The sequence below is a fragment of the Chironomus tepperi genome, unplaced genomic scaffold, assembly GCF_022539635.2.
Source record: "Chironomus tepperi strain 1889 unplaced genomic scaffold, CSIRO-AGI_Ctep_v1 contig_9, whole genome shotgun sequence".
NCBI lineage: Eukaryota > Metazoa > Arthropoda > Insecta > Diptera > Chironomidae > Chironomus > Chironomus tepperi.
The window spans coordinates 1,649,119-1,664,772 of record NW_027226131.1 but is presented as its reverse complement, the minus strand read 5'-3'; the positions used below and the strand labels follow the sequence as shown (position 1 = coordinate 1,664,772).

Genomic DNA, 15,654 nt, shown 5'->3' with positions numbered 1-15,654 from the left:
CCCGATCGGCACAAATTGAAATGTTGCCACCACGGCGACGACTCGGTCGTATACTTAAAGCCAAAAGGCTGCCACTTGGCGAAAACAACCGAATTTGCCAAGTGGCAGCCACTCTGCTTTAAGTATACGACCGAGTCGTCGCCGTGGTGGCAACATTTCAATTTGTGCCGATCGGGCATAGACCATGTTGTGACATTTGTCTCCGAGCAACAAAACGTAGTCGCTATGGCATCGCAACTTCAACATTCTAACAACTGTTTTAAGTACCGGAGCTAATCTATCTGAACCCCAATTGTCAAGTAATTAAACTACCGAAGCAACTATCTTGAGTAGTTTAGGAATGAGCCGTAGGAAGGAGTCGAAATCAGCCGTCACGGTTCCGTCAGAACCACTTTACATCTTACTGTTCATACGTCGACGTAACGATGCTCTAGTGAACATGTTGTGTTTGGGTAAGGGTTCTCGCTACCGAGACCAAGAGCTTCCGGTTTCGATCTCGAGATTTGTCGAAACTTTAGACAACCCTAAAAGTAAAAATGAAGCCTTCATCGACATTGTGACAGTCATGTCAAGTGTACAAGGTCGTGACATTCAAACGGTCGAAATTAACAAATTTCCTAAGTAGTTGTCCGCCCAATAATAATTCCACATGTGCCTCTAAAAAGCTATCCTCAACCAAAAATTATGACTAACGTAAATCTCCAAAATTATTGCTCATTAACACTAGCCGGACAGTCATAACAAGACACCCCAAATATTTCATTCCTCCTAACTGCCTTATTGTTCTTATGCTTCTCAAAAGTAATATAAGCCGCACCTCAAATAAGTTTATTTTATCTATTTTAATCCTGTTAATTCATATGAGAACACCGTACATAGTTAGATATGCATGTATGTTTAGAAAATCTCAACAGCAAACAATCTCTACAAGCAAAATCCTTATGCCAAGTGAATTGAAAAGGAAGTCGAATGTAAAAGATTTATTATTTAATAAATTTAATTAAAGTTTTAAACGCGTTTAGCGGAAGACAACAAACAGAGCACAGAACATGGCGCTGGAAATGAAAGAACAACAAAAGAATTGTTTTGATTATTATTATTATTTCAAGACGAGAATAAGTAGTTTATGGGAAAACAATAAATCAGGAGCAGTTTAAAGATGTATGATACAGAAAGGAAGGAGAAATATGATGCCAAGTTGTGTCAGGGATGGGAATTGTATGTAGATTAAAATATTATTCAGTATGAATCCAGTACCATGTCAGAGTCATGCCGACCTGGTGCTAGGTTTTGGATTGATTAACCAACATGTAGCAAAGACGTATTGTAGAAGAGGATACCGGTGCACTGCCGTACCATTGATTTATCATTGGTGTACCACCGACGTTTCATTGTCGCACCATCGGCGAAACATTGTCGCACCACCAGTGAACCATTGTGCACCACCGCTGTACCACTTGTGTACTATAGGTACGATACAGGCATGCCACTTTACCATACCAGGTATACCGGTGTGCTATACCTATGGTGTAACTATACCATACCATACCGTACCAGTACTAAAGAAATCAGCCACTGACTCGATTACTGGAATCTACATACTCTAATAAGTTCACAGACATTGCCATTCATCTTCAATCCTTGTTCTAATTCTCAAAATTTCTCCAAATGCTTATCCCTTTAAGCAAAAATTCAATTAACTTCTCACTTCCTTTTCAAAAACAATTTTCCTCAATCTTCTCCGCCCAATTTACTTCTCCTTTTACATTTCATCATGTTCATTCCTTAAACAACTTAAGGCAAGTTAGTAAGTACAACTGTATTTCATGATATAAATGTTTCTGACAATGATAAATCAATGTGATTTTTCTTTAACATCAAAATAATAAAACAGAAATATTTAATTGCATATCCTTATCCTATAATAAAGTTCTGTATCTATGTCTCTATAGATGATATTTTATGTAACGAAATGTTTCATTCTCATTAAACGTATTAATTTCAAAAGCATGTGATAGAGTTAATTTGATTTTCATAACTATACATCATGACAGATGAGAGATGCATGTAGGAAGTAATGAGGAGATATATGGGTGTTGGCCCGAGGTGCGCAGGAAATGAAATTGTTACAGGCAAGTTAAAGGGGTTATTTACTAACAACTAAGAGTTTTCGATAATGAGACCAAGGCTTCCTGGTCTTGAGATTTGTCGAGACCTATATTTTGGGAAACTCCTTTTAATCTAGGACTCGGTATCAGTCTCCGTCTTGGTCTCGAAAATTTGTCGAAACCTAGACATCGAGAATCCTTAATGATAGCACACGCGTTTTGCCAACCTTATGTTCCGATTTTCAATGGACATGACATGATGCTCAATGGTTTGTTCCTATTTCTCCACTATAGCTTAAGTTCATAACCCGTATTATCTTGTAATTGTACGTTAAGCAGTTAAAGTCTCCCCGAATAGACAAAGATAATGCTTTTAGGTACCGTAATTGTACTAATTTACCATGAAAGCATGTGCTGTGTCTGTTACAGACCTAAACTTCTGATAAACAGAAATATTGGCATGGAAAGATTCGAACCAACTATCTTCAACACACCACAACAAAATGATCCAAACGTCTTGACAATTAATCCATATATACACTTCACTGCTGTCTGGTTTGAAGTGATAACTGTCCAATAAGAGTGATACATATTTCAACCTGAAATGCATCATAACCATAATCACTCAATAAATAATATTATGCCGCCCGGCAAAATATGCGATTGTATCTCAATATCATACTCACTTAGCTGTAAGTGTAGATTAATATTACATTATTTCTGTGTGTCAGACGATATCTTTATTGTTGACAACAATAACAACAAAACATATTCAACAAAATAATGCAATAAAATAGTATTTCTTGACATCCGAAAACAGATAAATCTCTGTAATGTGTAAGCATGTAGCATAAGAAGAAGTTTTCATTTTCTTCATTGCATTCATTTAAAATTTAAAATTTGTAAATGGAAAAGAATGTGAGATGCTGATATCATACTAAATTTCAACAGACACATATATAATATGTGTGGAATGGCAGGCAACAATTCACAATTTTATTTAATTCTATCTCTTTTTCCCATTCAAACTTGTAAGACGAATGATAAATAAATAAGCGATGTAAGCAGCACTCTTCAACTCAACATTTACTTAATTCAAGTCTAATGTTTCGTTAAGATTCACTCATGAATGTTTTATCCTGTATCGCGAATGTGATTTTAAAGGAAGAGAAAAAGATTTCAAAACTTTTTTCCCCTCATTCTTCTCATGTCTGCATGACTCGCTAACTTACATCATATACAGTATGATTTCAGTTTCCTTCCTTCATATCTCCTGGGATAATAAAGGAAAAAACAAACTTTTTCCTCTCTGTTTTTCTTTACGCTCTCACTCCTCGCATCCACCAACAACTGCAAATCGGTTTTTCTTGTGTTTACATTCTTGTTTGTAATGCGAGTAATATCCTTTATTATTATTTTAAATAAATTTACTTGCAAACTCTTGTTAATACTTCTGATCTGTTTGTAAAACTGCAATTTATGAAAGGAAAACAGAAGCAGACTATATTTTTTGCTTCTTAAATTTGCCAAAAAAGTTTTTTAATCTTTGGATGTTTTCTCTCGTGGATTGAATTTAATGTTTGAGTATTTAATGTGGAAGTGAACTTGATTTTAAAATTGATTTTATTAAATTTTACCGCGTTTTCCTTCTATTGTAGGAGTGGACAAAACTAAATTGTAACTAGACTGGACATTAGATTTCATCAACTAAATATAGCGTAATTTTGTGCAATCTGATTGTTTGAATTTGATTTTTTTTTAATTTTATTTAAAATTGTACTCACTTGGTCTTGAACGATGTAAATGTAGTCGGCGTATAATGATGTCTACTTCTTTTGACGTATGTCACTGCTTATTCGCTTTTAAAATCACCTTTGTATTTAATTTAAATATTTACAACAATGTTCTTTTAGTTTTTGTTTACATTTTTATAAAGTTCAAATTTTGAACCTAAAATTTGGAGAAAATTTAAAATTTACCGGATATTTTGGAGAAATTTTTAAAAATTTAACGGTTTTTGTAAATACCTACTTGAAATTTCCAAAATAAAATCATCATATTATTTTATAAATCTCAAAACTACTAATATAAGTTCAATAAATTATGATCATAAAACCAAAAGCAAAACATTAACAAAAGAAGTTTCAAAGTGATAATTATTTCGGGCACGTCCTGTTATTACAATATAAATTAATAGAAACATTATACTACCATCATTACTTACATAATTTTCGATTTCATTTCAACTCAACGTCCCCAATATTAAATAAGCAAGACAAGGGGAGGCTTATATAAGGCAAATGGAATTGAATGACAAATATAATTGGAAACTTAAGAAATTTATTGGATTTTATTGGCAATATGTGAATTCTTTTTAACAAGGACGTGCGCTTCTCATATAAAATATAATGCATTAGTATTCGATCCATAAAAGCTAATTATTTCGGTATCATAACTCAAATATCGATGAAAATAAGCAAAACCCTTCTTATGCGGCATCAAATTTTCTCGAAAAATCATATTGATGATGTAACGTTGAGAAAATAAGAAGAAGAAGTCTTTTTTTTTCGTCTCAAATATTTGCCTGCCTTGCGATTGGATGAAAATGTTTCTCACTTTCGCGTTTAAGGAATGAAAATCATTTTCTCATGCTATACATTTTGGGTTGAAAAGAATGAAAAAAAAAGCGAGGAAGGAAAAAAAGTGTGTCAAAATCAAGCATGCGGCATTTTTCCTTCTCTCATTCTCAATGAATTGACTAAATGGGATATATCTGAAACGAGAGAATAAATAATGAACGAAGGAAGAACATGAGACTCTCTGAAATTTTTTTTTGTTTCTTCTTTCTCCAATGTCATGCCGGCTTAATATTTGCTTCCTTTTGTAGACTTTTTTATATTTTCGACACACATATATATTAAGGTATGGTTTGAGAGAGAGATCAATGTGAGCGATTAGAGTAGATTAAAGTTAAAGTAAATATTTATGGAGAGCGCAATGCTCGTGTTGTGCTGTACTTCTTTAAAGTAATTTTTGATGAAAATCTTATGAGTCGGATTTGCTTTAGGAAGTCATTGTAAAATAGATAATGAAAATAAATATGCATACTCATGAGTATGCTCCTTATCTGTTCAGGCCTGATTCTACCTAAATAGAACAAGTCGCTCGATCGGCATATTTTCCGGCCCAAAATCGACGTGACCCAGGCATGGTGCCTAATTTAAATTGAACTCAGCACTCTTATTTACGTCAGCCTGATGCTGGAATTTCGATCAATTTACTGATTTGTGCTATTCAGGCTATTCGAGCTATTCACTCAATTTTCTTCCTTTGCGGCAATTGCATCCATTTGACAGCCATTTGGAAGCCAGATATCCTGAGCTAGGATTATTTGTCGATTCTGTTTGGATTTTATCAACTAATATGAGTTTCTTGGGTTTTCTTTACATCTAATTTTTTAAATTGATAGCTTCTTAGAATTATTCTTCCCGAACAGCATAACGTGTTTACTAGAGCAACCCTACATTATCGTATTTACGGTAAGACGTGAAGTTGCACAGTGAAGTCGATTTCGACTCATTTTACTGCAAAATGTGTAGTTTGCCACATTGTGCCGCTCGGGTTTGTCTAATACAAATTCGCCGATTTCAGAATTGAAAATTACCTTTTGTGATCACAGGTGATGAGTCTATTTTGTATAAATGCGCTTCATTCACATTTCAAAAGTGACTTTCTAACTTGACTCTTTTTTTGTTATAAAAAATTATTATAATATTATAAAAAACGTCATAATTTTTTATGCAAATTTACAATGAGCTGATGCAATCATAAACTTTATTTTAATGAGTTTTGTTCATAATTGCCATTATCGTTACTTCATGTCATGTCACAAGGGAATGTTATTTATTAAAGTACAAACACAAAAGCCAAGGACTTGCTGCTATAAATATAATTTAGTACATGTATTTTTGGAATAGCTTTTTATATTCTACAAATTATCATTCAACTTTACATTTTCTATATCTCATAATTGCCAAAATGATCATAAAGCATGAAATCATCGTACATAAGGAAAGGTATAAACAATATGATGAGCAGCTAACAGGAAAAGTTTTTTTATATTTAAAAAATATCATAATTACAATGCACGTAAATTAAACATTTAAAAAACTATAAAGTTTCATTCGCATTAAAGCGTTTATAGTTAAATTAATAACATGAAAATAATCATCATAATAAAAAATGACTTTTTTTACTGTAACTAACTAACTACTCGTTTGCAGAACCTTTAACCTTCAACTTCTTTTGTGAGCATGTTTTATCGTGAAAAATGGTGTTGATGTCCATGCATTTTTGTACTTCAAGGACGGATTAAGCTTCTCTTCCAACGTTTCGATACCTCTCTCCCCAGTCCCTTACCGAAGAGTATAAAGAAATTTCTAGGTGAGTTCAGGACTTTAATTTCAATTAGTCTTAATAAAATGAAGAATTCTGTCTAAATACTTAATCCCAAAATTCTCGCCAGATTTGCTTCTCCTTCTCCTTCTTTTCCTTAAAGTCTAAAACTAAAGTCCTTAACATCCCGAATTGGTAGAATTTTTCGAAGGATACAGTCGGCAATGGGCCTACATGCACCCAGCAAAGGAATTAAGTAAGTAAGTTATCGTCACCTTAATTCTGTGTGATATGAATACCCGGAAAGCACAAGACGTGGAAAATATGAAAATTCAGTTCAAGTCAACATGAATCTGGTCCTAGATCAGATACCAAATTCGATAAAATCCGACCCTATGCTAGAGACAAGCCAGCATTGAGCTAATTCTTCACCATTTCGCCCACCATGTGCTTCAAAAAAATCAACAATTCCTTACCAATGCGTCTCATGTCATCAAAAATCATAAATAGAATCTCCAACTAATTTTCCCATTCACACAGAATTTTTAGTACAAGGTAGAGGTAATACAAGGAAGAAAGCAAACGATGAACAAACTGAAAAGTTTTTCCATTATACTTTTCGACGGTTAAACAACATTCTTACTTCAACTATGGAAAGAAGAATAAGAAAGTAAAGGAAATGACGACAACAATAGTAAGTTTTCCCAACGGTTGCACAGGAGGGAAAGGATGAGACGTGGAGGATTCATATACTATCATGCAGGGGTGGGCAACCTGTCTGCTGCCATAATTTTTTGGAAATTGCAGGAACTGTATGCAAACCGAAGAATTCCTGGATTGAATGAATTGAAGAATCCTTAATATCCCGAACTGGCAGAAGGTTTTGAAGGTTAGAGCTGTCTTTAGACATTTCCTACGCGTGACAATGGGCTCTCGTGCTTCCCCAGTCAAGGAAGTAAGTAAGTACGTATGCTGTGTGTGGTTTCGGTAAAGGCTTATCAACTGAGTAACCATTGAATAATAAAAGGTTGCTCACCACTGTCATACTGCATACAGTTCCTTAAATATCACCAACAGCAGTGTTATTTATTTATTTTATTTCATATATGATGGAATGATTGTGTACAATTCACAAATTGACACCGTGAATAGTCACAAAATTGTCCATAGAAGTGTAATAAGAAAAATTAGTTTACCGTAAAAGTAAGGGAATAAGGAGAGAGAGTACAAGCACGTAATCAATTACGTTAGAAAATTGCAAGTTCATGATATAGTTTGTGGTGTTGTTGTGTAGATAATGTACATAATGGTATGTTCGAGGTAATAAAATATTTACAGATACGCACACTACAAATTTTCATCGTAATAAGTTTATTGAAAATTATTGTAGGCTTTGTTCAGGAGTAAAGCCATTCATGGCTGATAATTGAACGACATTCTATCTAAAGCGCCATTTACAGGCTCATAGAAATGTCAAGAATTAATGTAATAATTGCAGTTAGAGACTCGGACACAAATTTCATAAATTTCTCACATAAAATAATTTGCAAACAGCATTAAGCCGCTAATAAACCATGATGACAATATAAATATTGTCGCACATGTTGCTGACATTCATCCAATTTTTTGGTGTGATATCTAGCAGTGGCAGAACATGCTGTTCATTTTGTCGCATGGTGTTGATGTCGTTTTGTTCAGAAGTAAAAGGTCAAACAATCGTCATATTCAGCAATATGAGAAATTTTAGTCATAGATCCTATTTGGTGGAATCCATAGGGAATTAGAGGAGCAGAATAGGTTATTAATTCATCTCAGCAGACAATCTTAGATCTATGTGGTGGTTGAGGAGGATGGAATCTGTGGTACTGAGCCATTTGTAGTAGAATATGCCAGTGTTAGAGTAAGGTCTCTGTGGTCAAGTGGTTAGGAAATAGACCTGATTTAAGTATCACTCTTTTGTGAGTGACGTGGGTTCGATTCCCAACAGAGAATCGATCTCTCAATCATTATATAGAATGTTGTCGATATGACAAGGGTTCGTACAATGCTCACGACATTGCAATATACAAAATCCACATTTTGATACAATTTGAGTCTGCCAACTTTGAAAGAGGAGGTTATGCCAAATTTTTTGAAAAGGCGTCCAGGTGCTCTTAGAGCAACATGGCGTAGGGACGGTAATGTAGGAATGCCAGTTAGATGTCAAAACTAAGAATTTGTACAAGCTTTAGAATTCGGCCAGCAAAAGAGTCAGATGGAATGCATTTTGAAGCAAACTATACTTCAAGTCGGAGCATGTTTCCAGCAAATAAGTAAGAATGCCAAAATTTGCTGTTGAAACTCATAACCTTAAAAGAAGCGTCACAGAACATAATTAAGCTTTGACGTCCTTAATCTTCATAATTTGCTCAAAACAAACGAAACTTTAGTTCACATTTGATAGTTAAGTCCCAGATTTATTCAATAGATGCGCTTTATAACCTCTAAATTTCAGACACATCTAATAAATCCCATGCTACAAACTATATTTAGCGCTAACAATATATTTACATACATAAAACATTTTTTAGTATTGTAAAAAATAGGATAATATGACAATTTTGCATACAGCATGTAAGTAACACAGTAAAAAAAGTGAAAATTGTCCTCATTCTACACGACAGAGAGTGCATTACATAGATGAGGAAGCAGGCAAGAGAGGCAACAGAAAAAAAAGCATTTCATTGCTTACCGCATTCGCATATTCACCATTCACATTTGAGCCGTTGACGTCGTGTGTTCATAAAAAATTCAACCATAAATCTGCTAACATAACAAAAACAAGTTGCAGCAGCAGCTCAATAACGAAAAAAAAAAGAATTTTGTACAATACACCCATGATGTGAGTTGAGTGCTTGTAAAATAATGCGAAAAAATGTTTTATTAATTTCAACCATAAAAGATGGATGATGATTTTGTGCAACTGACATGAAAAATGATGCCATTGCCATTCCGAAACACAAAAAAATGTAGAATGAGAGGATATTTATGTGTGTGGGGAAAGTATGAAGAAGACTGTTGCATTTTATATACCCCGAGAAGCTTGTTGCGTACAGCACATAGAAAGGAACAAGAAAAAAAAAGGAATTCTCATTCAACATTACTTTAAAGATTATCTTTACGTGTCTCGGATGCATTTCATCGTACGTTTGGGGAAGGGGAATTGCCTCTTATTGTACGATACTCTTAGAGAATATGATGATGATGAAGAAGATGTGATAAAGGAAGTGAAATGAAATTATTGATTTTTCCTGCTTTCACAATTCAAGTTAATCAAGATATTTATGCTTTTTGTAGGCATGTATGGCATTGCTACATAACAAAATCCAATGTCATAAATGAACACAGGATACAGAACTGAAATGAATCGATAAATGAATGAAGGAATGTTGTTTATTAGGTGAAATTTTGGACGCTTCATTGAAATAATTTTTTCTTTTCTTTTCTTCCATCAGCATGATTATTGCTTGCAATGCATAATCAATTTCCTGCCATGACCCACTATTACTTTTATTCATTTATTCACTTAGTCTTATGATTTTTATACTCGTTTGAACTTGGAATGGAAGTTATAGTATTGGTTATTGATTATGTGGACATAAGGTGCATTTTTGTAGGAGAGATGGAAGGAACGAGAGATTTGAGAAGGACGTATCACTTGTTTCAATAGAGTTCAATTAGAATATGTTTCGTTGATTACTAGTCTATTGAATACAACTTAAATTCGGTTATTAAGGTTAGGATTTGCTATTGACACGGCTTATAATAAATAACATCCTATAAAGGTTGCTTCTATCACCAGCTATCATTCCCAAGTGGAACCTCCTCTCACGAATTCGACGACTTTCTATGTTATTTCATTCCATTTCCAAAATATGCTTGCAGTTTTGGTTTTAACCTTACTAAAACCAGGATGATGACTATCCCGAGCAGCGCATTGTGTTTGCTAGGGTAATGCTACATCACCTTATTAACAGTGAGACGCGAAGATGCATTGACGACATCATAACGGCTGGTTTCCACTTTCTAAATACTTCATCCTGCACCCACAAATTCACAGAAAAACTGTAATGCTTTACAACCATCCAACAACTTCCTGTTATATAAAGGAAAAATCAAGCATAAATGGAAAGCAGCATTACTTACTATGAAGCCCATGTTTAATAGGATTTTCCACTACATTATTCTTCTTTCAAAACACAATCAACGGTGTATATTGAGATTTTCTTTCATGCCATTCCATGCTTTTTTTTCAATCAATGTCTCGGCATTTTAATGCAATAAAACAGAATCAAATCAGCAAGAAAATGTTTAATACCTTGGAACAGATTTTCTTTTCCCTCGATTTTACTCTTTTACATACTTAATCTTGCTGTTTCATGCTTTAATACATTTCTCCTTCTCTGATATAATATGCAGCACATATACAATAGTGAATGTAGCATAAATATTTATGTGAAATCGATCTCTCGTCAGTCAAAGTCAAAGAATCTAGTCGTTGTTGTCACAAAAACCACATCTCATCTCAATATCGGCTTAATATATTGTATGGCTGTATATTGATGGTAGTTTCATAGCTATGAAGGATCAATGGATGTGAAAAAATCCATGCTACCAAAACACTGTGTGAATATGCAGATTGAATAAAGCTTATCAAGGTATTCCTTTCTATATAATTCCTTCAACAAATCTCCACAACTCATTCAATGATATACACAACAATAAAGTGAGAAAAGAGTCTGAGATGTATTTTACATATCAATGCACTGCAAAAAATCCTTCAGAAAAACCGCTTTTGTGTTGGAAAATCTGAAATGTAAAAAAATCCTTAAAGATTATTAAAATCGAATAAAGTGCAAAAATATGCTAATGCGATGATGTTGATGGAACAAGAAGAACGAACAAATATTGTAGATTGATTTCTCGTTTTTGCATTTTGAGGTACTTTTTTCTGTTCAACTGACGGAAATGGATTTAAAGTATGAATATAAAATTTATAGCGTTTATGTTACATACAATAATAAAATGAGTAGTTTAACATTTCTTGCTATTATGTTGAGTGAGTTGGATAGTGATGCTAAGTAATTGGTTTAGGTTAGAAAGCATTTTAAGATAATTGGATATAGGGTTGTTGAACTACTCGACAGTACCAGATACAACTTAGAGATTTATTCCGGATCAACAAAATTGAAGAAGACTCTGCGACACAGCCATATGAAAGTCCCACAGATGCGCATTCCATTTGGTCTTAAGAAGTCTCAAATGTTCCAAGTTCGAGCCTTTTTCATTTGTGTCACTTGGGGTTAAAACCCTTTTAAAATTTTTGTGCTGCATTTGAAGCTAATAGTTTCTCGGTGGAGCAACAGGCAGAAAATCAAAAAATGAGTGATTAGAATCCTCCTTCAATTTGTCGATTTAGGTTTGATTGAAAGATCATCTTAATTGTAAACTCTTGCTCCCCGCGTTAATTATATGGCGAGCAGATAAGCAAATCCATATGGATTGTGTTATTGATCTATGATGTTTATTCTTCGAAGCTCAAATCCAGACTCAATTTTGTATTGAAAAAAGGGTTTTCAACTATGTATAGTAAATATTATTCAAATCTCAAATGAACGTTATGACTAGTTAAACACGAATTCTTATATATTTTGATAATTTTTTACCTAAATTAACATTCCAAGACATATAACCTCAATCCGGTCAGTAAACTTTCAATTCCACTCACATTCAGCATAAAATCCGCTAAACCAACCTAAGAATATAGAAAGAAAATCCATTAATATCAATCAAACCGAAACTTTGCTTCGAACAATGAAAATTATTGTTCCTTTCCCTTCATTCCCTCGTTCTTAATGACATCCATGAATCTTTTTTATGGCAAAATATTTACAACAAATTTTCTTTCTTATTCAAGCACAAAAAAAGTCCTGTTTCCTTCAACTTTTTTTTACAATGTGGCTCATAAAATTGCAGCAGTGAAAATGTATGCCTATAAAAAACCTGGCAAGTGCACTTGTCGTGTTTTATACTTTGCGATACTTTTTATAAAAATTAAAATCCTTATTCCATATATTCTCATACATATATTTCCTTTTAACAATTGAAAAACTTGAAATGGCAAAAAGAGCGAAAAAAAGTGAATTTATGATTTCCGTACAGCGTTGTGTATTTTTATTTCACTTTTGTGCCTTGTTTTACTAATTTTTTAAAATACAGCAAAAGGAGTCATTGTTAAGTGCAATCCCGGTGTAAATTTATTGATGGAGTATTTTAAATGCATGTACTTAGGCTCAATATTTTATATGAACATAAAATTTTTGAGTGTTTTCTGCAACGAGCTAAATGTTCATTAGCATTTCGAGGTGGAATTACATTTGTTGGTGATGGCATTTGCACGTGATCAATTGCTCAATTTGAAACATGATTATAAAGATTGCTCTCTAAAATATTGCAAAATGGCGGAAATTTTTATCACTTCGAAAAGTTTTTGGGAAGTATTTTGAATTATTTACATATTTTGTGCTTCCTTTTGGTTTTAACATTAAGAAAAAAGTGGCAACAATCCAATGACTAGCATTATGATCAACCAAATCATCTTAAATTCAATGATATTTAAATTCTCTACCAAAATTCCCTCAAAACGCGCTAAAATCCATAAAAATCACAGCAACCATCTCAAAAGTTTATTCAGGTGTGTTAAATTATTGATAAAAAGCATCACACACGGTTGACATAAGCGCCAACTAAAAAAACATTCATCTGCTGCAGTTCCTCTTAACACGCTAATTAAGAAAAATGAGATTTCCTCTCATCATCATTTATATAATATGCTAGCATGCGGTAATGGTGGCATAAGAAGCAGCATGAGCAAACAAGAAGTGCTTGAGTGTTAATTAGTTTTCCGCAATTCATCATCATAATCACCATTTTTTTAAGAGATGCCGCGTCATCAGGACCATAAAAAAATTTCACGCGCAATTAAATCGTATAATAAATAATTTTCAAAGGAACTGACGGTAGAGAAAGTTTTCATCTTGAGATGCAAAAGGAAATTAAATTCTTCCGTTATTTTCATCATCTTGCCATGGCTAAAATTTGTCATTTTAAGTTATGTTGTTAAAAAAATTGTCTTATAATTGTCAAGATGTGAAGATGAAACTTTCCTCATTCATTGTCGACCGCTTAATTGTTCATGTTCTTGTTGAAATGGGTTTAAATGACTTATCAAGCATTAAAGTGTTAAGAACATTTATTAGCAAGGAAATTTAACTTACACTTGCTTCCTTCCTTATTGTTACAAATGACTACTTGTGGATTCTCATAGGATGTAAGGATGATGATGCTTCGGATATTATCATCGTTTTAGAGCTATTATTAACAAGTGATGCAACTTTAGATCTAGTTTTAATATGTCCGGAACTGCTTAAATTGACTAAGTACTTGGCGGAAATTGCAACTGCTTAAACTAGCTAAATACTTGAAATTGCCGAAAATTGTAATGATCTGATTTACCGAAAGTTGGTATTAGGCGGATCAATGCAGAACATCTAGTGCCTTCTTATTCTGTTTATAGCTTTATTTTATTCAGTTCCTTCTAAGTTTTTTCTTATATTTTTAACGTTAAATTTGGAATGACAATTCTTGTCATTTACCCAAAAAAGGAAGAATCCATTACTTTATAAAGTATTAGGTATAGAAGCTACTTCATTCAGCAATTCAGTGCATAAATCTTGAAAATGCACAAGATGCATGTTGCGTCTAAAGATACGCAAAGTAAACCATAATCCATAATCACCATTTTCACTAAGATATTTGCATTCCCAAGTTGTTGCTGGACGTCCAAGCATACGACGAATTTCTTTAAGGCGTAAACACTTGAAACTTAACTTTGCGATCAAGACGATGAAGTTGAGAATAGACCAGGTCAGTATGAAGATATACCAAATGTATAATATAGCAAAGATCTTATCGTTAAATACATTTTGTGGGAAGACACAGACACCATTTCTATGCTTAGTATAAATATTAACTTCATAGGTATAAAAATGACAATCGGCTTGTTTTGGAAATATTCTTGAAGACGTCAGATATAATCGTGAAAAATCAAGCATAAATAATGATGTTGCAGCAGATCGATATTCGTACCAAAAACCATCAATAACGAGACTCATGAGCAACATGATTATAATGATTAAGATGATTGTAATGAGCTCGCAGAACATATATTTGGTTGCAAATAGTTGATGGTACGATTTGTCGACGTGCTTAATATAATTAATTAATTGCGTACGTTGATTTATCCAGTCGTCAGATATTTCCTTAGTATCTAAACAATTTAAAATTAATTATAAGTTCATAAAGATAAGTTTGGCTGACTTACGAAGTTTCTTTAAGGTTTTTGGAATAGTTTGTTCCTGTTTATAATGCCAATGAACTCGTGGAGCAATTAAACATAATGCTTGGAGCACTAAGAGCGGTACAATAATTCCATAGAATCCTATTTTCAAAAACTCTTGTTGTTGATATCTTTGATTGCTACTGTATGTATTCATGTAACTTGAATAGTCCCCGTTAATCCAGCACTCGTAATCCATAACATCGTACCGGGCTTTGTCTGATAATTTGCATGATGTTGGTTCTCTAGAATGTGATGTAAACAATTAGATCAACTTATTAATGTTAGGTATGATTTATAACTTACCCAAATAGCTGTTTCCCTCCAATTAAGAGAATGAAAAAGAACAGCATGCACACTGTGTATTTTGTGACCAATTTGAACACAAACGACGATGTTTCAGCATTATTTGACTTCCATAGTGATAAAAGCTTCTTTATAATGTTATCACACATATTTTAATTTTTTAAATAAGTCTCTAAATCCTTTAATTAAATTACTTTCACTTTCCTCTTTTTAGCGCGTTTAGATTCCATCAACGCTTTTGATTTAAAGTCAAGCTTTAATTTTTGATTTTAAAATTTCCGTTATAAATTTAAATTGATTTTTATGAAAAGTCACAAATTTTATAGCTATTTTAAGAAGCCTATCTCCAAAGCATCTCGAAAATGAATAAATTCAACAGTTTTTTCCACTAAAAAAGAAAATAAATTT

General features: G+C 33.2%; 1 protein-coding gene across 1 annotated transcript; it reads right to left on the bottom strand.

The window, feature by feature from the left end:
• Positions 1-14,221: 14,221 nt before the first annotated feature.
• LOC139085854 (innexin inx4-like) lies at positions 14,222-15,470 on the bottom strand. The gene is made up of 3 exons (XM_070634031.1): positions 15,247-15,470; positions 14,926-15,185; positions 14,222-14,871 (listed from the first exon to the last, which is right to left on the bottom strand). The coding sequence occupies exons 1-3, from the start codon at positions 15,393-15,395 to the stop codon at positions 14,222-14,224; spliced, it is 1,059 nt and encodes a 352-aa protein (XP_070490132.1). The 5' UTR covers positions 15,396-15,470.
• Positions 15,471-15,654: the final 184 nt, after the last annotated feature.

Coding starts and splice junctions, on each gene's coding strand:
- LOC139085854 (XM_070634031.1), bottom strand. CDS start 15,395: ATGTGTGATAACATTATAAAGAAGCTTTTATCACTATGGAAGTCAAAT. Junction 15,186..15,246: donor GGAGGGAAACAGCTATTTGG/GTAAGTTATAAA, acceptor ATCACATTCTAG/AGAACCAACATCATGCAAAT. Junction 14,872..14,925: donor AAAAACCTTAAAGAAACTTC/GTAAGTCAGCCA, acceptor TAAATTGTTTAG/ATACTAAGGAAATATCTGAC.